This window comes from Copadichromis virginalis, linkage group LG9 (genome assembly GCF_057382275.1).
Source record: "Copadichromis virginalis isolate Kocher_CV1m ecotype Utaka linkage group LG9, C_Virginalis_male_GT1.1, whole genome shotgun sequence".
NCBI classification, from domain to species: Eukaryota; Metazoa; Chordata; class Actinopteri; order Cichliformes; family Cichlidae; genus Copadichromis; species Copadichromis virginalis.
The window spans coordinates 34097442-34122496 of NC_140626.1; the positions used below are offsets into that span (position 1 = coordinate 34097442).

At 44.9% G+C, this 25055-nt stretch overlaps 2 protein-coding genes across 6 annotated transcripts in view; one reads left to right on the forward strand and one right to left on the reverse strand.

Annotated features, from left to right (window-relative positions):
- unm_hu7910 (un-named hu7910) overlaps nucleotides 1–5084 on the forward strand; it is a 44944-nt gene extending 39860 nt beyond the window's left edge. For all 5 annotated transcript variants that reach the window (XM_085468840.1, XM_085468843.1, XM_085468842.1 and 2 more), the window contains 9 exons: nucleotides 1–93; nucleotides 313–449; nucleotides 569–667; nucleotides 1642–1731; nucleotides 2299–2436; nucleotides 2519–2654; nucleotides 2841–2932; nucleotides 3599–3732; nucleotides 4323–5084. The exon at nucleotides 1–93 is cut by the window's left edge and continues 58 nt beyond it. In XM_085468840.1, coding sequence (XP_085324966.1) covers nucleotides 1–93; nucleotides 313–449; nucleotides 569–667; nucleotides 1642–1731; nucleotides 2299–2436; nucleotides 2519–2654; nucleotides 2841–2932; nucleotides 3599–3732; nucleotides 4323–4473 — 1070 coding nt within the window. In that variant the 3' untranslated portion in view covers nucleotides 4474–5084. The remainder of the gene's footprint in view (nucleotides 94–312; nucleotides 450–568; nucleotides 668–1641; nucleotides 1732–2298; nucleotides 2437–2518; nucleotides 2655–2840; nucleotides 2933–3598; nucleotides 3733–4322) is intronic.
- Nucleotides 5085–6433: 1349 nt separating this feature from the next.
- Nucleotides 6434–20957, reverse strand: LOC146702369 (clavesin-1-like). The gene is made up of 8 exons (XM_085468848.1): nucleotides 20646–20957; nucleotides 18292–18967; nucleotides 11685–11855; nucleotides 11122–11240; nucleotides 10109–10283; nucleotides 9911–10021; nucleotides 9606–9829; nucleotides 6434–7671 (listed from the first exon to the last, which is right to left on the reverse strand). Exons 2-8 carry the CDS (start codon nucleotides 18391–18393, stop codon nucleotides 7593–7595), a joined length of 981 nt encoding a protein of 326 aa, XP_085324974.1. The 5' UTR covers nucleotides 18394–18967; nucleotides 20646–20957; the 3' UTR covers nucleotides 6434–7592.
- Between the last annotated feature and the right edge of the window lie 4098 nt (nucleotides 20958–25055).

Consider the following 25055-nt stretch of genomic DNA (forward strand, 5'->3'; position numbering starts at 1 on the left):
ACACCTACAGGGAGGCCTCCGAGCTCCCTGACGTGACCTCTGACCTCCTGAGAGCCACGCTGAAGAGACGAGCTGAGAGGCAGCAGTTCCTGGGTAACGCGCACAGTAATGCAACACAAATGTAGTAAAAGCAATACATATATGAGCGCAGTTACTAAATAATCTAAAGGCTCCGTGGCCAGTATGGGGCTTGAACACAGAGACCGTGGAGAGGCCGTGTACCCTTCCTGTTTCCATTTGACCTTAGGTAATAACCAGAGCTAACCCACCACACTACCTTTCCAGTATTCTGACTTCCTCTTATATTCTCAGGTCGGATGCGAGGATCTCTGGCGACCTTGGAAAGGCTGGTTCAGCTCTTTCCTGAAGACATCGGCCTGAAGAACGACCTGGGCGTCGCTCACCTGTTGCTAGGTGACAACAATGGGGCCAAGAAGATCTACGAAGAGGTGCGCGAATGGCAACAGCTTTAGCACACACACGAGTTATTTCAGTTTTTTGTTTTGGCGGTTCTCGCCTTGTAAAGGTCTCTGATTGGCTCTCTGTTCTCTATGCTCCGTCCACTAAGGTTCTGGGAGTCGCGCCTGACAACGGCTTCGCTAAAGTTCACTACGGATTCATCCTGAAGTCAGAAAATAAGATTGCAGAGAGCATACCGTACCTTAAAGTAAGCACACACATTTTCATGTTTGTGTGCACATGTGGGACCTTCAGCGTGTGTTTCACCAACGTGATGGGGACTGTGTTACACATGGTCAAAGAAACCACATTTACTTTATGAAATACTAGATTTCAAGAAACAAATGGGCAAGAGAAAAGTGTTTCCTGCTCTGGATGTAAACTTTAAAATACACACAGTCTGCCTTTCCTTGTTTCCTGTCATATAAGATAAGATAAGATAAGATAAGATAAGATAAGATAAGATAGAACTTTATTAATCCCTCGGGTGGGTTCCTCTGGGAAATTCGACTTCCAAAAAAAGCACAGCAACGACCGAAGTTACAGTTACAGAATTGTTATATATATATATATACACACACACACACACACACACACACACACACACACACACACACATATATATAAATACAGAGACAAATATAAATAAAATATACAAAGGGGATAAATAGAATAAATAGGAATAAAAAATAAAAATACAAGTGAATTGCACATTTCAAGTATTGAGTCTATTGCACTGTTGACTATTTACAAAAAGTATTGCACAAGGTATTGTACAGTGAGGTGAAGAGGCACTACAGCTTAGTTGTTCCCCCCTCCTTTGTCCCCCTGTCTCCCCTCCCTCTCCCCTCCAGAGAGGAGTTAAACAGTCTGATGGCGTGTGGGACAAAGGAGTTTTTAAGTCTGTTAGTTCTTGTCTTTGGGAGAAGCAACCTGTCACTGAACAGACTCTTCTGATTGTTTATGGCCGTGTGCAGAGGATGCCCAGCATTGTTCATAATGTCCATCAGTTTCTTTAATGTCCTTTTCTCTGCCACTCTATATCTATATCTCCTGTTTCAAAGTTGGATGTCCACACTAAACACAGCCAAACTTTAAAGGAAAGGATATCTAAGCCTCAACCACGGAGAAATGTGAATCGTGCAGAATTTGAACGTCACGTTTCCCCTTCTCTCTCTCCAGGAGGGCTTGGAGTCAGGTGAGCCGGGAACCGACGACGGGCGCTTTTATTTCCACCTCGGAGACGCTCTGCAGAGGGTCGGGGACAACAGCGTGAGTAGCGCCTGCCTTTGAGATATTTCACTCGCATTTACAGGCCAGTTACACCTCAGCACGTCACATCAAACCTCACAGGGATGCCACTGCAGCCGTGTTAACGACACGAGTGTGCAATCGCATCTTCACACCCAACTTTGTGAACACAGCAACCCGAGGCCTTCGTGTTATTAGTATCACACTCTGTTGGCCCATAGTGATGTTACTGCTCTCGTTGTTCAGGGTGCAGCACACAGTGAAAACATGGTGTCTGTTTCTGGGCCAACACAGTTGTCGGTGACGTAGCTGAGCTAACGTGGCCCAGATGAAGACTCGGTCTGGGTTTGAGTCTGCAGCCAGGGTTCTCCACATGTTCCTGTATTTAATCAGCGTCTGAACAATGAGATGCATGTTTTAAAAAAGCTTTTCTTTAAATCGAGACCCAGTGAAGGAGCTAACAAGCTATGTGAGGCTTAAAGTTACACATCATGGCCAGTATGAGGCTTGAACCGTGACCTTGGCGTTATTAGCACCACGCTCTAACCGTTTATTGTGGTGTTGTCCTGAACGCGTCTGTGTCTGCAGGCGTACGACTGGTACGAGCTGGGTCACAAACGGGGCCACTTTGCGTCGCTGTGGCAGCGATCGCTCTACAACGTGAACGGCCTGAAGGCGCAGCCCTGGTGGACGGCCAAAGAGACCGGATACACGGACCTGGTGAAGGTGCGCTGCCGGGCTGCCAGAACATTCACGTGTGCGATTTCGAGGTTTTAAACGTCGGCCATTTTCTGTGTGCCGCGTTCAGGTGTTGGAGAGGAACTGGAAGACCATCAGGGAGGAGGCTCTGGCTGTGTTGGACCAAAGCACCAGACACTTTGTACCCGAGGAGGAAAACCTGAAGGAGAAAGGAGACTGGGGCCAGTACACGCTCTGGCAACAAGGTGCACGGGAGATATTTTATAGTCCATCAGGTGTTGTCCTGCCTCTTATTACAGGTGTTACTGTCCCCTTTTTCTGTCTGTGGCAGGTATCAGGGCGTTTGTGTTTTTTACAGTTTTTAGATGTGACTAACAGCTGTGTTACTGTGTTTATCAACAATGTCTTTTCTCCTTTGTGTTCACGTTCAGGGAGAAAAGTTGGAAACGCCTGTCAGGGTGTCCCGAAAACCTGCGCACTGCTGGAGAGGTTCCCTGAAGCGACGGGCTGCAAGCGAGGACAGGTACAGGCTGTAAACACGGTTATTTCTGCGGTGAAGTTTGGGATTTTAACAGGCAGACTCACTGTGGGAGCCCCAAGTGGTCATTAGTAGAAGTGCAGTTTGTGTTCCTCTCGTAGGTTTAATAAACACGGCACATAAGCGGTCCGCAGGTGCGCATTCGCTGTCAGAATAGGTGAGCTGGCTTCAAAGAAGTGATGAACGCACAGGGATGTGGTGCAGAATGTGCCGTGAGAATCCCACAGCAGCGGACAAAAACACTGTTTTATATGCACGCAAACACGCGCTGCTACTTCTTATCTGGTGCGTCTTTTATTTTGACAGCGAATGCGCACCTGCAGACTAATAAAGGTCAGGCAGGGCTTAGGATGACATTTACAAACAGCAGGGGGCGATAGAGAGCAGCAGACGCCAGGGAAAAACCAATGAGATGAATTTTGACGCTGTTGGCTCGCCGTAGAATAAAAAGCTTTTGGTGTGAAGACGAAGGAAGGGGCGTGTCCTCTGCAGCGTGTGCTCTGAGGATGAGGAGAGTGTCTTCACTCTAAGCTGTGAAGGTTAATCCTGAAGGAACAGCTGTGCAGATGTGCCATGAATGTGATTTCTCGCAGCGTTTCACGGTCTGAGGCCACTCGCCGTGTTTGATCCGCTCTTCCTGTCTCCGTGCAGATTAAGTTCTCGGTGATGCAGCCCGGCACTCATGTGTGGCCGCACACCGGGCCGACCAACTGCCGGCTGAGGATGCACCTCGGCCTCGTCATCCCCAAACATGGCTGCAAGATCCGCTGCACCAACGAGACGCGGTGCGCCGCCCGCCTCCATCGCTCCCGTCCTCCTCCTCCATCATCAACCTCTTCTCCGGCTCTCTTCATTTCCTTTTTTCCTTCATCATGTCTTCCTACTCTCCTCGTTTTGCCTCCTTTTCTTCTTTCCTCTCCTTGATTTGTCACCTAATTCCTTCTTTGTCCTCTCTAACCTTGTCTCTTTTCCATGTTTCCTATCCTTGCTGTTTCTCTTGTTCTCCCCTCAATTCAGCCTTTTATGTTTCCTTTTCTTGTCTCGTCATCTTTACTTTCCTCTCTTTGTTTCCTTCTCTTTTCCTTTCCTTACCTTTTGTGTTTGGTTCTTCTCTGCATGTCTCTTCTCCTTGTGGAGTCCTCCCTTGCTTCCTTCCTTCTGCCCTGTGTCTCCCCACTTGTCTCTTTCTTTATTTCCTCTTTGTTTCCTTTTCTTGTAACCTTCTCCCCTTCCTGTGCTTCTTGTCATTTCCTTATGTCCTCATTTCATCTCCTAGTTTCACCTCTTTCTCTTATTTCCTCATCACCTTGCCTCATTTCCTTCTGTTTTGCTGAGGAAACTCTTGTAAACCCTTCTTTTGCGTCCTTGTCCGCAGGGAGTGGGAGGAAGGTAAAGTCCTCATCTTCGACGACTCCTTTGAGCACGAGGTTTGGCAGGAAGCCGACAGTTACCGCCTCATCTTCATCGTGGACGTGTGGCACCCGGAGCTAACGCAGCACCAGCGCCAGACTCTGAGCCCGATTTAGACCGGCCAGAACCGGCAGGCGGTGGCGGGAGGGCGAATCGCAGGAGAGGATGGAGGCGGGGTTTCTTCTTCTTCTGTGGTTCAAACAGCTGCAAACACTGACAGTCTGTGTGAGCCGGGCTGAGGTGTCTGTTTGCTCGCGTGTGGATAAACTACTAAAGACGGTCGAAGGACCAAACATCAGCCTGAAGGATGGACGCATCGTTGTTCGGGGTCATACTACTGACTGCCATCAAACTGAACTCATACGGTACTCGATTAAACCGGAACGGACCGGATCGCCGCGGCATTACAGATCGTTCTGCTCTGAAGAAAGACACGAAACTAAAAGAGTGTGTGTGTGTGTGTGTGTGTGTGTGTGTGTGTGTGTGTGTGCTCAACGTAAAACACTAAAACGTCCGTCGAGTGGATTCAAAGCAGCTCAGTAACAGCGTGAAACAAGAAGCCTTAACTTTAGCTCGACCACGATGCATTTTATTTTCCATCCAGGCGGGTTTTAAATTTCACTCTTTCATCACTTTTGCACAATAACACGGTCACGCGGGGTGTCACAGAAGAGGATTTATATTTGTATTAAAAATAAAAACAATAAAAACATGAACAAGTCTCTGATTCTGTTTGTTCGTCTGACTTTCTTCCATTCCTTTGTTCTTCAGCTGATCTTACGGCGGCGGCGAAAGTGTTTGAAGGTGTGCTGGCTCTGGTTCCTCGTGCTGTGCTCCAGCTCGTCCGTCACGGGATTATTTTAACCCTGAAAAGACTGAAACCTGGAGGCTGTGAAGCCTGTGCTCTCCAGCCCCGTTAGCCAGGCGTACAAACGGCACATACCTTATTATGACTAAAGAAGGAAAAAAGTCGGGTTTACAGCCAAAAATAATTCAGTCGACCCTTCAAAATAAAAGACACACTGTCAAAATAAAGCACACTGAGCAGTTTTGGTGTAAATGTTTACTTCTTTACATTCATTGAAAGGAAATACATTACGTTGGAGTCGAGTGGAGATCGGGTGTAGCCCTGATGACGAATCGTACACACTGCAAAAAAATCTGACAAAGTCACCGTTGTGTTTTTTACAAATACTCGACGGTATGTCCAGAGAAAAATCATCGACCTGCATGTTAAACTGAAACCTGAATCTTCTCTGCTGCAGGAAGTGAATCGACTTCAAAAATCTCAGGATAACATTTTAGCCCGGTGTGTCACTTTTTTGCAGTGCAATAATACTAATAACAATAATATTAATAATAATATACAATCTTCAAATACATTAGATTAAAAAACAACAAACAATGTTTTCCTTCACTGCAGGAGAGGTTAAAGGTGAGAGTTTGGCATCCTGTGGTTTCTCCACAGCAAAATCATTCCATGCATGTGATCCAGAGCTTTTATTTTGAAATGCCTGTGCAAAGTGGAAATAGGTGAAACTATTCTACCAAAGTGAAGTCTCCTTCACGCCAGCCTCGCTGGCTGAGCCGCGGGAACGTTCCCGCCTGCACTTACTTTCTTTCCTACGGAGATTTTCCCAAAGCTGCAGAAAGATTTGGCTCAAATTAAACAGTTTTCATTCATATTTAGGTAAAGATCATAAAAACTAAAAGTTTATTTTCACATTCAGAGGTTTGAAGGTTGGGTTTCACCAAAAAGGATTTCCTTTAAACACAGACTCGCCTTTAAATTTATTCAAAATGTTTCTTTAAAGCAGCTTTTACTGCAGCCCCACTGGGGGGCAGCAGAGCATGCTCTGCATTTCAGACATCTGAACTGGTATCTGTCTCCACGCCATCAATTTAGTACTGGGTGTCTTTTTGCCCCGTTTTTGGTCTCCACCACCTCCAGAGGGAAGCATTTATCTGTTTAGCTGCTGAGAAGCCACAGAGGCTTTTTCTTAAAGATTCAGACGTGCAGTGATGTCAACAATAAACCCAAGATGTTCAATTATTATGTAATTAAAACACTATTCTTGATATTATTAAAGATTTCGAGTTGTTTAATTTACTATCAGCTGTATACTGCAGCAGTAACAAATGGGTGGGTGTAAGCTTAGCAATACATTTAATAGCTACACTACAAAAATATCTTATGTGGTAAATATAATAACCCTATGTAGATTTTTAGCGATAATAAATCTTTAATGTGATCTAAAACATTTAAAAATGTCTCATATTTTCGTTTTTATCTCCACTGTTACTCAGACACGTCGCAGATCTGTTCAGTGATAGAAAAACTGACATGTGAATTATAAAGTACATTTGCTTTTATTTGATGAAATCCCAGAAAAGATCCAGATATAACGCTGCTAATTTAATTAACTTGCACAAATGTGCATTATTGCTCATAAAAAGCTTTTCGAGTTATGACTCGATGAAACACAGACGTGAAGCAGCAGTGACTCACATATCGCTACGACGATGTTTGGCTTTTTGGATAAAGGACCAAAACAATCTGAAAATAACTGTCTGCAGAACTTCCTTGAAAATAAGCACGATTTTAAGTTTCCTTCGGTATCGCAGTAACCCAGCAACAGCTACCTGCACATTTATGCACACACTGCGAACAGTAACTGCTAATACTGAATTCAGCTATTGGACTGATTCCATGGCAACCTTGTACTTCCTGTTTTTATCCCTGGAAGCAAAATGGGAACAGTAGTTTTCTTTGTGAGAAAACTAAATAACAGAAGGATTTAATGTTGTGACTGAATGTTGTCTCTGTTTAAATGAACCTTGTTGGTGCAACCCTCTCAAATCTAAATTTGATTGTAACTGTTTCTCCATAGCAACGTCTTTGTGAGGTTTTACATAAAGTTTCAACTCTGTCACATTTGGCCCTTTTTGTTTGTTTCTGACTCTGTTCACAGAAACTTCATCCTGTCGCGTATCTGAAGTCATGAGATAAACGCCGCTGGTGCACAACAGGCGATGACACAAACACACACACGTTTGATTTGTGTGTTTGTATTGCTGCTGTTTGTTGTTGTGAACATCAGGACAGATACTGCTGGCTGGAGAGAGGCTCAGCTGAGAGGCATTAGACGGCTCAGAGACAGGTCAGACTGTGTGTGTGTGTGTGTGTGTGTGTGTGTGTGTGTGTGTGTGTGTGTGTGTGTGTGTGCGCGTGTGTTCAGTCCAGGGCCAGTAGTGGTGTGCTGGTCTCTCTGTCCGTCTGTCGCAGAGTTCCTGGTTCCACCGCCGACTGAGACCTGAAACACAAACTCCTCCCATGAGATGACCAGCACACAGACTGTATATGAAAGATGGACATCCCACTGATTCAGCAAGCTAACAGAATACAGACTGTATATATATATATATATATATATATGTGTGTGTGTGTGTGTGTATATTAGAGATGGACCGATCCGATATTACGTATCGGTATCGGTCCGATACTGACCTAAATTACTGGATCGGATATCGGAGAAAAATAAAAAATGTAATCCGATCCATTAAATATCACGAAAGCACCTCACAAAACTTGCAACACGCCGTAACTCACCTCAGAACGTCGGAGCAGTATGCATCACGTGATAGAGCGGCTGTGGCATGCGGGACCTGTCGGTGGTCTGGATAGCATTTGGAGCTTCGCTAGCAACCCAGCATTTCATCTCCGACAAAGTTATCCCCGAGAGAAGTAAAGCAAGTGTGTAAGTCCATCTCTGAATGTTTGTAAAGCATTCCTGCGTTAAGCTTAACGAGCGACTGCCTCTCGCTCTCCGGCTGCTACTTCAATCATGAAAATGCTTAAATGATCAGCTGATCGTCTGTCTCTTGTTTGTTTTTGGTCCACTTTGCACCAGAAAGAGGAAACCAGCGGCTGAACAACAGCAGAACGTTTAAGCTTGATAAGCTGTTGTTAGAATGTATTTAATATTACTTTCTACTCGAGGATCTTTTTCTACGTAGCTGACGCTGGTAACTGTGCAGGGGCGGATCTAGCAAAGTTTAGCCAGGGGGGCCGATAGGGCATGAACAGGGAAAAGGGGGCACAAAGACATACTTTTCTTTCTTATTCTCATTTAAAATGTCGAGCTTTTAATAAATAATTATCTGACACCCAAAGTTTTAATTTGATGTAAAATGAATAGAAGTCCATTACTGTATATAGTAACTATTAAGTCTAATATATACCCTAGTAAGCTATAGTACTTTTTCCTTTGGGAAGGTACCATCTGTGCAGTCTGCAATTTTGTTGAAGAAAGATGTTGAATCTATTTAATATTTCTTGAAAAATAATTGATTTCTGTGCATTTTTTTTCACACTGCATCAAATTAAGGTTGGTTACGTCGATTAAGCATCATGAGGTGGAGCGTGAGGGGTGGTTCCCTATTTTTTATTTATTTATTTTTGTTGTTCCTGGGAGTTGGAACCCTATTAGTTAGGTTGCTTAATATTTACGCTAAGTACTCTTTAAAATACCAGAATAGGGAGGATGGTGTAGGTTTAAGTTTATTAGATTGATCAGTATTGCTGAACTATGAAACATTTTTTTTTTTGCATACAGGTATAACAGAATAGCTTTAGTGTAGTTGTTGTTTTAAACTTGAGTATGAACTTATACAAAATGCAGCAAGATATTTAAAAAACAGTTGTGTTGATTAAAAAACACTGTATTGGATTCAGCGGAGCACCCAGTTATTAGTGTTGGGGGCAGTTAGCTTCACAGCGCTGTGTATTTACACTCTGTGGATGGAGCAGCTCGTTAAGATGGCAGCAGGTTTAAGCCTTGGGTGAGCTGCAGAAGCTTTTTAGATTTAAAATGAGGCCGTGTCATCCGTAACTTCTCAGGATCGACCCGGTGACCCATCGATGGCGAGGGTTTGGGGGCGGGGCGCGCACCTTTCTACAGGTTTATCTGTTTAAAAACACCGAGCTAAGAAACATTTCACGAGAATATCAGAATAAATGTATCAGACCTACTTTGAACTGTAACAGTTTCTAGTTTCTGTGAGTTTTACTTCATGTTGTGACGCGTCACATCTTAGATTGTGTTTCTTTGTGTTGTGTAGTGAGTCAGCCTTGTTTAGTATTGTGGTCAGATTTGTGTTTTCCTGTTGTGAGTTCAGGTTTTGTAAATGTTTCAAGAAAGAAATCAAATATTTAACTTCCTGCATCGGCCCCTTCGCTCATCCTCACCTCTTCATCATGTCCTTGTCTCCTCCTCCTCCACAGTTCTCCCTGACGTGCAGGGCGTCGTAGGTGAGCGTGTACTCGGTCTCGTCATTGTAGTCGGGTCCCAGCAGCGTTCGCGCCCAGATGCCCATATCGTACGGCGGCAGCGTCCCACCAAACTCGGACGGCAAACACTCGGGATGGATGAGCTGGTGGAGCGAGTTCAGGTTGTTGCCGTGGAGGAAGATCTGAGGACAGTGAGCGAGAAGGTTAACCTCGTAACGTCTGACATTAGTGCCAGAATAACAGGCGCAGGAACTCCAGCTCACCCTCTTCCTGGTCTTGTCTTTGAGGAACGGCTTGATGATGGTGTACATGGCGTGAATGTACCAGGGCTGATTCACAAAATGGATTCCTCCGAAGCGAGCCGGGAAACTGTCCTGAGGAAAGGAGAGCAGAGCAGGTCGTTTCACATCGTCTTCAATGTGAACCTCGCAGACAGAGAAGAGGATGGGGGGCGGGGCTACCTGGAGGCCTTCTATGGCCAGTTTGAGGATGTTGGGCGTGAGCTTGGACGCCTGTTTGAAGGAGAAGTTGCTCCAGTCGATGATGAGGATGAAGCCATTGATCTGGAGCTCCGGGTTTTCTATCAGGACCTCCAGAGAGAGCAGGATGGCCCGCAGGATGTCAGTGAAGGAGTTCCTGTCAGAGGGAGGCGTGGGTGTTAATCAGCAGCTGATCGATGGCTGCGGAGAGCGTGACGGCCCTTTAACCACAGCTCCGAGCTCTATTTTAGTCGGAGCAGTGACTCATGATTCGCCTCTTTGTGTTTTGGATCAATGCGGTGACGGCTGAGCGCGTGTGGGTGCGCACGTACATCACGGCGAGTCTGGGCCTCGCTTTGAAGCAAAGATTTACAGTCTGAAGTCACTGCTTTTATTTTGAAAACCAAAACGGTCTACCTGCAGAGAGAGGCTGCAGACGTGAGCTTTTTTCATCGCGTTTGCACCTTCGAAACAAAACTTTGACATCAGCTTCTGTCAGGTTTGACGGTCAGTGTGAAGCTGTGTTTCATTTCGATTCAGTTTCAGCGCCGGCGTGCTGAGCACGGTCGGATCTTTACCTCATACTGCAGAGCACTTCACGCTGCACCGAAGGTAAAGCCCAACATTCAACAATCAGGTGATTTATACAAATCGATGTAATGAATATTTAATGCAGTGCTGGAACGGCGCTGTCCGTCACTTTGTACCTGACGGCTACTCGCTACCAAGTCACATGTCAACAGCATGCTGCTCTCTCATTGGTGGTTGCTTCAATTGCTCTCTTGGAAGCTGGCAAAAGCTTCTCTACAGGTCGCTGGTGTTTTTCCAAATGTGTTTGAAAAGAATATATTTATCAATGTGTGTGTGTGTGTGTGTGTGTGTGAGTGTGTGAGTGTGTGTGTGAGTGTGTGTGTGTGTGTGTGTGTGAGTGTGTGTGTGAGTGTGTGTGTGTGTGTGTGTGTGTGTGTGTGTGTGTGTGTGTGTGTGTGTTTCACCTGCTCTGGTCCCAGTTGGAAGCAAACAGGATGAGGATTTTCCGGCCGTGCTGATCCGGAGTCTCCAGCACGCCCGGGAATCCGTCCGTCAGCGCTCGCTTAATGCCCGGGTCATCCACCTGACAACAAACGCGCACACGTGTTAGAGCAGCCAAGCGTCGGTGTTTCACTTCAGCAACATTCCCATCGTACATATCACAGACCAAAGCAGCCCCCACATGCTGGGAATCGGCTCCCTTATTCTTTTTTACAGTTAGGAGTTAGGAGCAGCTGCTGCAGACTTCCTGGTGTCACAAACTGTTTCAACTGCAGGAATAAGACCAAGAACGCCTCTCTCAGCTCATCAGCGTGTGAATATTTCTCTGTGGACATGAGGAGTGACCGTCAGAGATGTGGGAAGGATGCAACACGGAATATTTCCCTGAACAGCACCAACGCATCCAAACCAAAGGACACCGATTCCTCTGCAGGGGTTACAGTTTCCCCCGGTCAGGGACAACACAGCAGACACGACTCCTGAAAAAGACAGTTGATGGCTTGTTGTTGAAAACACAGAATCGGACCTTGAAGCTCTGGAACATGTCGAGGTTCTGCTGTCTGAACTGGAAGTACTGGGCCAGCAGCCTGAAGGTTTCCATCTGGTCGAACTTTCTGGCTCGGAGGAAGCGAAGGATGAAGTCGTCGTCCGTCCGCAGGAAACCGATGTCTGGCCTCGTCACGATCATGTCCCGAACCTTTAGACAGGAAGTCAGACAAACATCACAAAAGACGGGTTTAATAAAACAGACTCGTTACGCATCCATAAAAGGCAGCAGAGACACTGATCACATGACTTAAAGGACGTTTGTTTATGTCAGTGAATTATATTCATTCATCGTCGTCATGCTTCATTCATCCTTTGACTTGTTTTTGGTCACAAAGTGTCAAACTTCAGTCATAAATTTGACGTTTTTTAAGTCCTCATAAAACGTCTTGAGCTTAGAAACATTTGAATTTCCTCTAATCTGATTCATCAGGTAAAATCAGAACAAAATTAGATGTTGAACTGTTTGAATCGTGGTGGGATAAAGTGAATCTCATCACGCGTTCAAGTACACCGTGTGCTACAGCTTATGCAGTTTAAGGTAATAAACGTTTATCTAAAGTTTTCTTCAGTTATAGACCGATGGACAGATGTCACACCTCCTCCTGCAACCTAAGCCGTGTGTTTTTCTTCTGTCCAAGTTTGAACACATTGTGATTTCTTTTCCGTACTTTCAGGGTTTTTGGAATTCAGATCCAAGAAGACCCTCTGACTGCCATATTTGGAGTTCCACAGACCCTCTTAATATGACTCCCCAGCAAACTGAGATCTTGGCTTGGCTGTATTTGACTTCTTTGGAAATCGCCTCCATCTGCATCAAAATGCCTTAATGGTGTCCAGACATCCTCGAGGGCGGAGACGATCTCACTCACAGTGACGGGTAGTTCTGCAAAATGCATCCACAAGTGGACACTGTTTGTGGAATATCTCAGATCTTTTCTCTAGTAGTTAGAACGATGCAGTTTACCCACCTGCGACTAGATTGAAAAGAATTTGAAATTTACTCTTTTTTAAGGCACAGGATTTAAGCCCCCCCCTTCTTTTATTTTTATTTATTTATTTATTTATTTATTATTTATTTATTATCATAAAAGGTAGGCACTCATCAACAAATACACGTAGATTACTTAATTTGATAGACTATTCATACAGTAAAAACCTAGAAACTACAATATTCTCTTTAGACGCAGAAAAAGCATTTGACAGAGTTAACTGGAAATTTCTATTTGCAACTTTACACAAATTTGGTTTTGGATCCTCTTTCATAAACTGGTTAAAAATATTATATAATTCCCCAACAGCTTGTGTTAGAACAAATGACCAGACATCCTCCAGCTTCTCTCTCCTGAGGGGCACCAGGCAGGGATGCCCACTCTCCCCTTCACTATTTGCAATTTTTATTGAACCACTAGCAGCAGCAATTAGACAGAATTCAGTAATTAAGGGCATAAAATGCAAGAACGTGGAACATAAAATCAGCCTTTATGCGGATGATGTGTTACTCTTTCTCCAAAATTCACAAACCAATATCTCTGGGGTGATTGAATTGATAAACTCTTTTGCAAGAATATCAGATTACTCAATTAACTGGTCAAAATCTACAGTCCTACCGATTAATTGCTCCCTCCATAATTCCTCTTCTACACCACTGCAATCGGGAAATATAAAATATTTAGGTATTAATGTTTCTCCCAAGCTTGCAGATCTAACTAAATTAAACCATATCCCACTTTTAAAGAAGGTAGAAGATGATCTGGCTAGATGGAAATGTCTACCCATATCACTCATGGGAAGGATTGCCGCTATAAAAATGATGGTCTTACCAAAAATAAATTATTTATTCTCAATGATCCCAACTAAACCGCCACAAGATTGGTTCAGATCTCTAGATTCATGTATGTCCAAATTCCTTTGGAAAAATAAACCCCCACATATAAGCTTAAAAACACTACAAAAGACCAAGGATAAAGGAGGACTAGAACTGCCTAACTTTCAGCACTACTTCTTAGCCAACAGGCTTCAGTTTATCTCAGGATGGCTAAAACATACCCTCTTAGATGAACCTTGGCTAGATGTAGAACAAGCACTCTGCAATAATCTAGAGATCTCAGACCTACCATTTATCAGCTCAAACATCCAACGACATGAATGCTTTAAAAGCATCAACATCAGCTCTTCTCTGACAGCATGGTGGGAGTTTCTGAAATTGACGGCGTCTTCATTAATCCCATGCAAACGTACACCTATCTGGAACAACCCTGACATATTACAAAACAATAATATGATAAACTTTTCAGATTGGAGTGATAAAGGAATCAAATATTTAGAACATATACTAGAAGGAACAGAATTTATTTCATTTGACGGACTAGTTACAAAATATGGGATCAACAAGAAAAGATTTTTAGAATATCAACAAATTAAATCCATAGTAAAAAAGAAATTTAAACCGGGTCAAGTTGAACTACAAACACCACCAAGTGTGGTTCAATTTCTTACTCTTAAAACCCCCAAATTACTATCCAAAATATACAGAATGCTTTCTAAAACAGATGAATCAATATCACTTCCTATTGCAAAATGGGAAGCGGATTTATCAGTTAACTTAGACCTAAACTTCTGGTCTCAGATTTGCTTAAAAACCTTTCATCTAATTAAAAATCCCAGTCTTCAATTAATTCAATACAAAATATTACATAGAGTGCACTGTACAGGTCATCGGATGTTCAAGATGGGCTTTACGTCTACCAACAACTGCTCACACTGCCAAACCAATTCACCGGACAATTATATCCACGCTCTTTGGTTCTGTCCACCAGTGCAAAAGTTTTGGCGCGAGATATGTGAAGACTTATCAAAGTGTCTGAATGTAACATTCCAACTTCCCCCTTAGTGTGTTTGTTGGGCAGCTTAGATAATGTCACTTCAGAAAAGAATATCGCCCATATGGTTTTCACTGCCCTATGCATAGCCAAGAAAACAGTCCTCATGAACTGGAAAAATAAAAATAATCTTAATTCTAACCAATATAGAAATTATCTATTAGATTACATTAGTCTTGATACAGCCTCTGCCACCACATCAGATCAATTGCTCTGGGCTCCTTTGATCAGCTCCATCACCTAGTGGGGGTGGGGGGTCATAGTTTGGTCCCGCCTTCACTGTTGTGATTGGTGTGGGGGTAGGGACAGGCTTAGGGCGTCGGGGGGTTCCCCGGAGGCATCTTCCGTGGGGGGCTCAACCCGGGGTAGCGGTCATGTCCGGTTAGGGGCTCTGTTGGCTCTCAGGTGACTGTTTCCTCGCGGCTGTGTGCAGCGGGGCTAGGGGAGGGTCTGTGCTGACGGACGTGGGTTACTGACCTGGTAGCCTGGCTGCCCCTGGGTGGGTCCGGGATGGGCGTGAGGTTCTGGGGGCGCTCCGTCTCTGGGCTGGGGCCCGGGCCGGGCCTCGGGGGCTTTGGTCCTGGTTGGTGTGTTGCCGGGGTTGTGGGCGGGTGGGTGCATGGGGGCCCACCCCTGGAGCAGGGTGCCGCCGGTGCATCGAGCCACCTGGGGGGCTCTTCAACTGGTGGGGGAGATTGTCACACCTTGCAGGAGCTTTCCTCTCTTCAGGAACTCTCTGCAGGAGGGGGAGATACAGGAGAGGTGGAGCAAGATCTCAGCCTGGGTGTTTATTGTCTTATGTAGTCTGGAAGATGAGTGGATGGTGGGGTGGGTGCAGTTTTCTCTGTGGTGGGGTTGGGTGGACTGTCCCGGGCTCTGTGGGGCCGGGAGGCGCTGCTGCACTGGGCCCCGGTCTGGATGGGCCTGGGCCCCCTTTCCCTGGCGGGTCGCGGAGTGTGGGAGTGCCTACTGGGGTCAGCAGGGGAGCTGGCCCCAGGGAGGGGTCACCTGCCCCTCCCTTCCTTCCCTCCCCATCTCCAGCTGCCTCCCTCTTCCCGCTCCACCACAACCACCCACACATGCAGGGCCTTGGAGTAGGGGTATGTCACCAGGGTGCAGAGGAGGCTACCCCCCCCCCCCCTCTGTCCCCTTCTGGCTGCCTCTGCCTCAATTTTATCCCACAACTTAGACATTCACATTATTCACACTCTCATTACACATACATATAGGATCTTGGGGGTGGGCACGATAACGGAATCCAAAGTACCATCAGGGTGTACACCTCACCCCTGGCATCGTTGCCCACCTCTCAATTTTAAATACACGTAGACATTGAGGGCTAGCAGGAGGGACCATGCGCTTACCTGCTGCTCTCTGGCAGGTAGCTCCATGCCCTCCTGGGTTTTAAATGCACCTTAGAACACACATGCATCAACACTACAATGAGCGGGTGGAGGGAGGTTTGGAGTCTTCTCTCACCCCCGTTCTCTGCGACCTGCTGGAGCGGGGGGGCTAGGAGGAGTTGGCCGTCCGACTGCGGTCTGGAGTGTGGAGCCTTCCTGCTGCTGCGGAGTCGGGGCGGTCTGCCTCTCCCCACCGCAGGGAAAAGGGAAACACCACCTGGGTCTGGGTGCAGTTCCCCCCTCCAGGGGCAAGGGTACCTAGACCCGGTTTGTAGAGTACGCTTGGGGAGTGTGATCGTGTGTACAGCGTCTCTTTATGTCTGTCTCCACGTTGGTTGAGTGTGGAGTAAGTGCATATGAGAGCATGAGGGTGGGAATGGATGTTTGTGTCTGTGTGTGCCTGTATGTCTGTGTCTATATGTCAGGTTGGGTGTCAGACGCCACCTCTCTGGGGACACCTCAGGCCCTCCAAGGTTTGGAGGCCTATCTCCACCCACCACCACTTCCCCTGCCGGTGGCGGACTCCCTCAGGTGTCGGTGCGTTGGTGGTTCTTTGTGTCTGGGGATGGGCGTCCAGGTACACACCGGCTCACTCCTTGGCGGCCGCTTATCGGGGCCTGGAGCCTGGGGCTCGCTCAGGCCACTTCGGAGGTGGGGTGCCCCCGGCCTCTCGGCCTGGGGCTCGGTCACTCAGGCACGGCTGGCTGCCGGCGGAGCTCACGGGCGCGTCACTGCAACTCCCCCTGGCTTCTGCTCCGCGGCTGCTGAGTGAGCCCTCATCTGGGACTCTCCTCAGCTCTTTCTGGGACAGTGGCGCAGCTGCCCCTCTGTTGGTCTTCCTTGGTCTCTTGTGTTCTGGGGGCCTCTGGATGTCTGGAGTTTTGATCTCCTCCATACCTGCTTCATGCCCTGGAGGACGGGGCTGTGGCCCCCCCACACCCTCTAGCAGATTATTACATGAAGGAACCTTTTAAAAAACAAAAAACAAGCGCGTCCATGCTCACAGGTGTACACACGGGTGATCACACCCACAAACTACACCCTTTTTGGCTCCTACCTCAAAGCACACTGTGTTCTGTTGATCTTATGTGCTGCACAATAATGTTTAACATTTAGTATTTACTGTCATATTCCCATATATCATTGTGATGTTGTTTATTCTATTACTCTTGTTCTCTTCTGCTTGTTTTCTTTTTTCTTTCTCAGCAGGTGATCCAGGTGATTGATATATGCATTTTTTTTCTCTGCCCGTTCTGTTGGTTTTTGTCTTTTGCCCTTCTCCCCCGTCCCTCTTCTCAGCTGTTTCTCTTTCCCTCTTTCTTTCTCCCCTTCTTTCCCCCAGTCAAGTCTGTCCCGTATTCAGCAAGTGAAAATAAAATAAACAATAAAAGGTGAATCAAATGGACCATTACGGCAAGGCTGGGATGGTCAGTTTGGTAAAGTAAATCCGTTGGGCATCTTTGTTTGCCTTTAGACAACAATTCTGATGCAAAAGAGCCAAACGGGACAGGCAAAAAAAAAAAAAAAAATTTTTTTTTTTTTTTTATTGTTTAATTTTAATTTTTGTTTTTTGTAATTACATTTTTTTAATTTTAATTTATTTAATTTATTTTTAAAATATTTTTTCTTCATTTTTTTCTTCTCAATTTTCTGTTCGTGTGTTGTTATGATGTTTTTTGTATTTGAATTTGTCTTTTGTTTAACAAGAAAAGGTAAAAATGATTGGGAAAGAAATGTTTGAGAAAGTAAGATGCATACAATGTACACAAGTTTGTAGAATCTCTTGATAAAAAATAATAATTTATCTGTGAAGGAAAACTGAAAGAAAATGAAGTGCAATGTCTGTTTCCATCCATCAGCTAGTTTTACGTGAGTAATAGCAGCTGATGTGTGAAGAGGTGACGGTGCAGATTCTCCCGTCACAGGTTTAGCCTGACGAGAAACATCTGTACTGTCTACTGTCAGCAGTGGCCCCACACCACCGAAGAAGAAGCTATCAGCAGAGTTTAGTTTTGCCTCCCAACCACCGAGTGTTGTTGACACGTCATAAAGTGCAACCAAAGCAATCAGGAGGTTTTGCGTGCAGCGAGAACAGAGAAACCTTGTGCATCTACTTGGAGCTGGTTGGGGAAAACTCTTCCCTAGCAACCAGTGGCTGCTGGGGGTCACCAGCTGGTCTCTACGCCCGTGTGACTGATGGAGGAGTGTGGTGGAAGTGATTTGCAGATACAGCATCACCTGAGCTTCGTCTGACTCTGCAGACCTGCCTGATCTGACTCAGCTGTGTGGTGCAGCCGTGTACCTGCTGGATGTCCTGGTGCAGGGTGTCCGGGTTCTCGTTCAGCTCCAGTCGAGCTTTCTCCGTCGTCTCCGAGCTCAGGCCGGCGTGTAGGTGAGACATCATGGGGTCTCCCTCTGGATCTACTCCCGATGCCCAAAACGGTTTGCCTCCCTCTGACACGGTGTCCGAGCACTTCCTCCAGTCCAGTTTTAAAGAGTAACACCTGCAGGACGGTTAGTTGCCCTTTGTATCAGTAACACAATCGTATTTGCTGTGCGTTTGTGACGCGTGATGTCAGATTTCAGCTAAAGGACGAGGAACTCTTTGATCCTTTCCTGTGAGACAATCATGTGTATGTTGCACAATCTGCTGCTGCAGCTTATAGAGGGACAATCATCACCGCTGTCTTCTTTTACATCGTCGGCTCTCGGGAGGCTGAACGTCCTCAAAGTCCAGAAAGTCCTCTAACCTTTGGGCAGAAAAAGAAAACACCAGCTTTTGGATTTTGCTGCTGTTCCCGTCCTAATTCTCCTTCCTGTCGACATCCCGCCTCCTCCTGCTCTCCATCGTGGCTCTTTCAGGTTTCATCCGGTCATGTCGCTGAATCTCTGCTCTGTCATGGCGAAGCCACTTGCGACGAAAGGTCCTGCTGTTCTGCACTCGGTAAAGATGAACGGGTCAGTCGGGCCTCCTCAGCCTGGGAGAGGGGACAGATGGAGAGGACATGAAATCATCAACGAGTGAAGTCACTGAAGATCAGAGTTCTGCACACAACGAGGGCTTGTTCCTCCACCACCTCCTACACACAGGCGGTGGAGGCTTCAGTGTGTCTAAACTAGAGCTCAGACATAGTGAAAATGGTACCAAACACATGGATGCACAGAGATAAAAAGTCAGGCCAAAGCTGAAAGCTGTATTTCTTCTGGTGGCCAGCAGAGGGCGACTCCTGGATGCAGAGAGACTTGCGGTGCTACAGAAGTCAACGAGGAAACACCCTTCACTGCCTGCTCTGTGAGATCATGGCTCAAGTTTCAGGTCTTACCGGATAAATGTGGGTTTACTGTGGGCTGCAGTGGGCTTACCCACAGATAAGTGTTTGACCAGCCCACACACCCCCACAGTTCACCCATCCCCACCCACTGTGGGCCTGCACGGGCATGTTTGCTGGTCAGAGCTACAGATATGTGAAAGTGGACATGCACAGCTGCTCCTGCTGTTCTATAATCAGTAAAAATATCAGCTACGTTTCTTATTGCAGAAATAAAAATACGGCCCAGGGGCCGTAACCGGGCCACCAAAGGGTCCAACCCGGTCCCCTGTAAGGAGGGAATCCATGCAGGATGTGGAAGAGCTTAAGCTAACTCGACAGGCAAAGACGCCGCCATGATGCGCCGCCATGATGCGCCGTCGCTGCCGAAGGAAAGCTCCTTTTTTAAATTACACATCAAACATGAACTTCCTGTTTGTTCACTGCAGACGAGCCTTTAAAAAACTGAAACAATCAAGAGTTTTATATCAGAGAAATTCAGCATTTTATTGGAAAGATGTAATTTTTCAGCTTTCATTCAGTATTTTATGGGCTCGTTTGTCTCTACTGCAGCATTTATTATTATTATCTGATAATTCTTTGTCTCGATGATTTTTTAATATTTTTACAAAATATGTTTCTGATTTTAATTTTTTTTTATTTTCTTGATTCTTTTGGTGTATTTAGCTTCTATTTTGAATTTCATGCTTTAATATTATTATTATTATTATTACCTCGGACTCAGTTCCTTTAAGTGCAGTTTTTATTTATTTATTACAAGTTTTTATTTTATTTATTTTATTTTTTTAATTCTTATTTTTATTGTAGCGTCTTTATCTCGACATATTTTTTAGATTTTTATTTCATGCAGTTTCTTTGTCTCCAAATGTCTCCACATTTTTGTAAAAATTATTTTTATTATTATTTTTATTACAGTTTGGTTTTCTGTATTTTTTTTTTATCGTCTTAATTTTCTTCTTTTCTCACTGTTTCCTATTTTGCGCCCTGTTCTTTTCGGTGCTCCTCTGTCTTTATTTCTAATTTCACGGAGGGGGTTGCTGCCTGCAGACGACCCTGTGCTCTGGCCCGTAGACCCTCCACCCCCCTCTCCACCCAGCTGTCTCCATCTGCCGCGGCATTAATCGCGTCAGGCGCGCAGTCTGTGGTCCTAGCATGAAGGCAGGAGCTGCCAGAGGCTACTGGAACATCTGGCACATCTGCAGCAGTTTCCTGATGTTTGAGGCTCGTGCTCAGGCTCAAAGTGACCCTCCGCGTGCTCGGGCTGCAGGTGGAAACCTGAAACATCCCAGAGGACGCGCTCACCCGCATTTTAAAGGGAATTACTCACAGAGCTTCCGGCAGAGCTGCTGCTGGTTCAATCCCGGCCGTCCTGACTGGCCCGACGGCCCTCCGGCGGTGGTGCTGATGCTGAGGACGGAGGAGGAGGAGGAGGCCATCGGACAAAAGAGATCTCCGTTAGAGCCCAACCGGAAACAAACCGACATGAAATCAAACGGCTCTGAGAGGATGAAGCGCGTGCTCGTGCATCATGAGGAGGAAGAGGAGTAGGAGGAGGTGCGTTTCCACTTTGTGCTCCGACAGAAGACGTCAGGATGCTCCCACACTGTCACTCCTCAGTCATGAACAGCACCGCTTCCGGTCAGCACTTTCAAAATAAAACTCACTGACCCTGAAGTGAAGCGTTTCAAACCTGCGCTGATGACCTTCATCTGTGAACCCTCTAATCTGGCCCCGCCCCCTAACTCTCAACGTCAGAATATTAGGTTAGGCCAAACTGGCCATTGTGTGCATCATGTGGGCTGACTGACTCCTCAGTGTCACATTTGACATGCGAGTCTTTGGTGTTCGGCTCATTGCTGCAGCCTCTGGTGGACATCACAGGAACTGCAGTTTGTGCTATTTTCCGGTTCCAGAGGAATTAGCTGAAGAGGACCCGTGCTTTGGGCAGTCAGCTTAGCTTAGCATGTTGTTGCTGATGACACCAGCTAAACGGCTTGAACCTTCTTTTTTTCTCTGATTGTGGAGGTGCTTCATTTAGCCGTTGGTTTTGTTTGGCCAATTAGCTCAGCTGGTTAGCGCATCGTGGGTTTAAGCCCCATACTGGCATCAGAGCTTCAAATTCTTCAAAGGTGGAATTACTCACATGAGGGCTTCAGTGCTGCTCTAAACAACTATATTACAGGCATCTGATATATCAAAATGAGTATTATTTGCAGGCAACACAAATAGTTTTTGTTCTGGGGGGATCTAAAGCAGCTGCTGGATACAGTTACTTCAGAAATGTACAAAATTTTAAAAAATGGTTTAACAGGAACAAAATATCTCTAAATCTCAGTAAAACTAAAATCGTCTTATTTGGGAATTCCCTTAGAAATGCACAAGTGCAGATTCATGTAGATGGTGTGGAAATTGAAGGAGTACTTGAACATAAGTTTCTTGGTGTGATTATAGATGATAAATTAAACTGGAAGTCTCATATAAATCATATACATAACAAAATTTCAAGAAGTGTCTCAATCTTGAGTAAAACACATTCTGGACCACAAACACTCCACATTATTGTTCCCTGATTGCACCGTGTTTGCATTACTGTGCAGAGGTTTACTTGTTCGCTATCATCAGTCTTTATATTACAAAGAAGGGCCGTAAGGATAATCCATCAAACTGCTGACAGAGATCATACAAATCCACTATTCTTAAAATCAACAATTCTAACATTCACAGATCTGGTTCATTTTCTCACTGCACACATTATGTATAAAGCAATAAACGACCTGCTTCCTGACAATATTCTAAAACTGTTTTCTAAAAGGGAACGGGGACACAATTTGAGGGGGAATTAAATTTAACATCCTCGTATCCGTACAACTTTAAAAAGTTTCTGCATCTCTGTGTGTGGAGTGAAGCTGTGCAACAGACTAAGTAAAGATATGAAGCAAAGTCCGAGCACGGCGCAGTTTAAACAGCGGTTTAAGGATGTGGTTTTTGCAGCGTACAGGGAGGAGGCGGAGATCTTGTCCAATATTTTCATGTGTGTGCGGGTGCACGGGTATGTTGGTGTGGGTGTATATATCTGTAGGTTGTGTATCCTTTGAGGTTACTGGGGTTACTGAAAATGTGTGTAAGTGTGTATGTGTATATACGTATGTATGGATAGATAGAAAGACAGATACACATATAATTAATACATTTAAAAAAAATACACGTAACATATAATGTGATTGTAAGGAGGTATTTCTGCAGTCTGTTGATTACTAGACAGTGGACAGGGGGTGGGATTAAATAAGCTCGTGCTTCTTCCTGCTGCTTTTTGAACATGAAAGTTATTCGTAGTTGTTTTTGCTCGTTTTCCTTTTGTTTTGCTTTGTTTGTTTGTGTCTTCTTAATTCTATGTTGTTGTACTTTTTCAACGTGTTCAAAATAAAGATTCAATCAATCAATTATCTTTATTGTAGCGCTGTGACTGTTAGAGAATGTATTTGTACACCAGATGTTGAACTTCTATCTGTGTCACTGCGCCCTTTTTATCTCCCCCGTGAGTTTCCACAACTTTTTATAACCGTAGTTTACATTCACCCGAAGGCTCACCCCGCCTCCACTTGCAGCATCATTTCAGACGTAGTGCAGAAGCTGCAGGCGCTTTCTCCTGATGCACCAAACTTTATAATGGGGGACTTTAACCATGTCTCCCTTAAATCAACTTTGGGCAATCTGTATCAATATGTATCCTGTCCTACCAGACGGGATAAAATGTTGGACCTTTGTTACGGATCGGTGAAGAATGCTTATAAATCCCTCCCGCTTCCTCCTCTGGGATCTTCTGACCATAACTGTGCGCATCTTCTGCCCATCTACAAAACTGTCTTAAAACGAGAGAAGACAAAGACTAAGGATGTTGACATATGGTCAGAAGAATCTGTGCTTACCTTGCAGGAATGTTTTAAGTGTACAGATTGGGAAGGTTTTATTCAGTCTTGTGGAGATGATCTTGACGCTTTGGTGGATGTTACTAGCTCTTATGCAGTATTTTGTAAAGACATGATTACACCCCGTAAGCGTGTTAAAGATTTACGCTAACAATAAGCCATGGGTCACTAAAAGTGTCAAATCCTGTTTAAGGAAAAAGAGACAGGCCTTTAAAGAGGGGGCTGTTACTGATTTTCAGACAGCCACCAAGGAAATGAAAATCGAGATCTTGAAAGCAAAACAGACAAAAACCTTCTTGAAAGCAAATTTGCTGCAAAAAATTTTGGGTCTGCCTGGACTTGTATGAAAACCATAGCAGGGTTTCAAAATCCCCAGAGCAGCAGTCAGGTCATTTTAGATGGTTTTAATTCAGACAGAGATTTTGCAAATGCTTTAAACATGTTTTATGCTCGTTTTAGTTCTTCTGATTTCAGCGAGGATATTTCTGAACTGAAACAGAAACTGAGAGATACTCAGCACTTTATCATTGAACTCAGCGATGTTAAAAAGGCCTTTCATACAGTCAATGTGAACAAGAGCCAGGGTCCTGATAATATTAGTGGCCGCCTAATTAAATCTTGTGCTGATGAACTCAGTCCTATATTTCAGGTTATTTTTAACAAATCCTTGCAAACACAACATGTGCCCTCTCTTTGCAAAGAAGCAGTCGTGGTTCCTGTCCCTAAATCTAGTCGTCCAAAAATTCTAAACGACTTCAGGCCTGTTGCCTCACTTCAGTTGTCATGAAAGTCTTTGAAAAAATCATCAGAAATGTGATTATGAAAGAGACTGAAGGTCAGCTGGATCCAATGCAGTTTGCATACAGGCCCAACAGAGGAGGACGCACTTTTGACTAAATCTGATTCTTAAACATGTAGAGAGTAAAGGGACTTTTGCAAGACTTCTTTTCATTGATTTTTCTTCGGCTTTTAATACAACACAGCCCCATATTTTAATTAAAAGACTTTTAGAACAGTTTGAAATCAGGAAAAACCTGGTGGGCTGGATTTTAGATTTTCTAACTGACAGGTCACAAAGAGTGAGAATAAATGGGGTTCTGTCTGACCCAGTGTTCTCCTCCACAGGTTCTCCTCAAGGCTGCGTCTTATCGCCCTTATTATTCACTCTCTATACAAACATGTGTCAGGGCAGACATGAAAACAGGGCCATCATTAAATATGCAGATGACTCTGTTATTGTCAGCTTACTGAAAGAGGGTGAAACCAGCCACGGTCCAGTCATTGATGACTTTGTTCAGTGGTGGGAGGAGTCTTATCTCCAGCTGAACATATCTAAAACAAAAGACATGGTTGTTGATTTTAGGAAACAACAAAATGGGCACGGAGTCACTTTAATTAAAGGTCAGAAAATAGAGCAAGTACAATCATATAAATATCTTGGGACCATAATCAATGAAAAACTGAACTTTGATCAAAATTGCAAATCAGTTTGTAAAAAGTGTCACCAGCACCTTTATTGCCTTAGGAAACTTGTTCATTTCCACATTGACCAAAAAATGTTAACTTTGTTTTATCGTTCTTTTATTGAGTCTGTTTTATCCTTTTGTTTGGTGGCATGGTTCGGTCAGACCTCTGTCACAGAGAAAAACTCTCTGAATCAGATAGTGAGATGGTCCAGTCGTCTGATAGGTGAGCCACAGTCTTGTTTAGCCTCCCTGTACTCTGAGCAGGTACAGAGGATGGCTTTATCAATCCTTAATAATGGTTCCCATCCTCTAAGGGGTGAATTTCAGCTTCTTCCCTCAGGACGG

Bases quoted from the DNA above. Each gene is read 5' to 3' on its own strand.
- LOC146702369 (XM_085468848.1), bottom strand. From the start codon at position 18,393: ATGATGTCTCACCTACACGCCGGCCTGAGCTCGGAGACGACGGAGAAA. The intron at 10,284-11,121 runs GTGAAACACACA...TCCCTCTGACAG, and splicing joins TCCAACTGGGACCAGAGCAG to GAACTCCTTCACTGACATCC. The intron at 7,672-9,605 runs GTGAGGATGAGC...TTTGTGTTTCAG, and splicing joins GACAAGGACATGATGAAGAG to GTCTCAGTCGGCGGTGGAAC.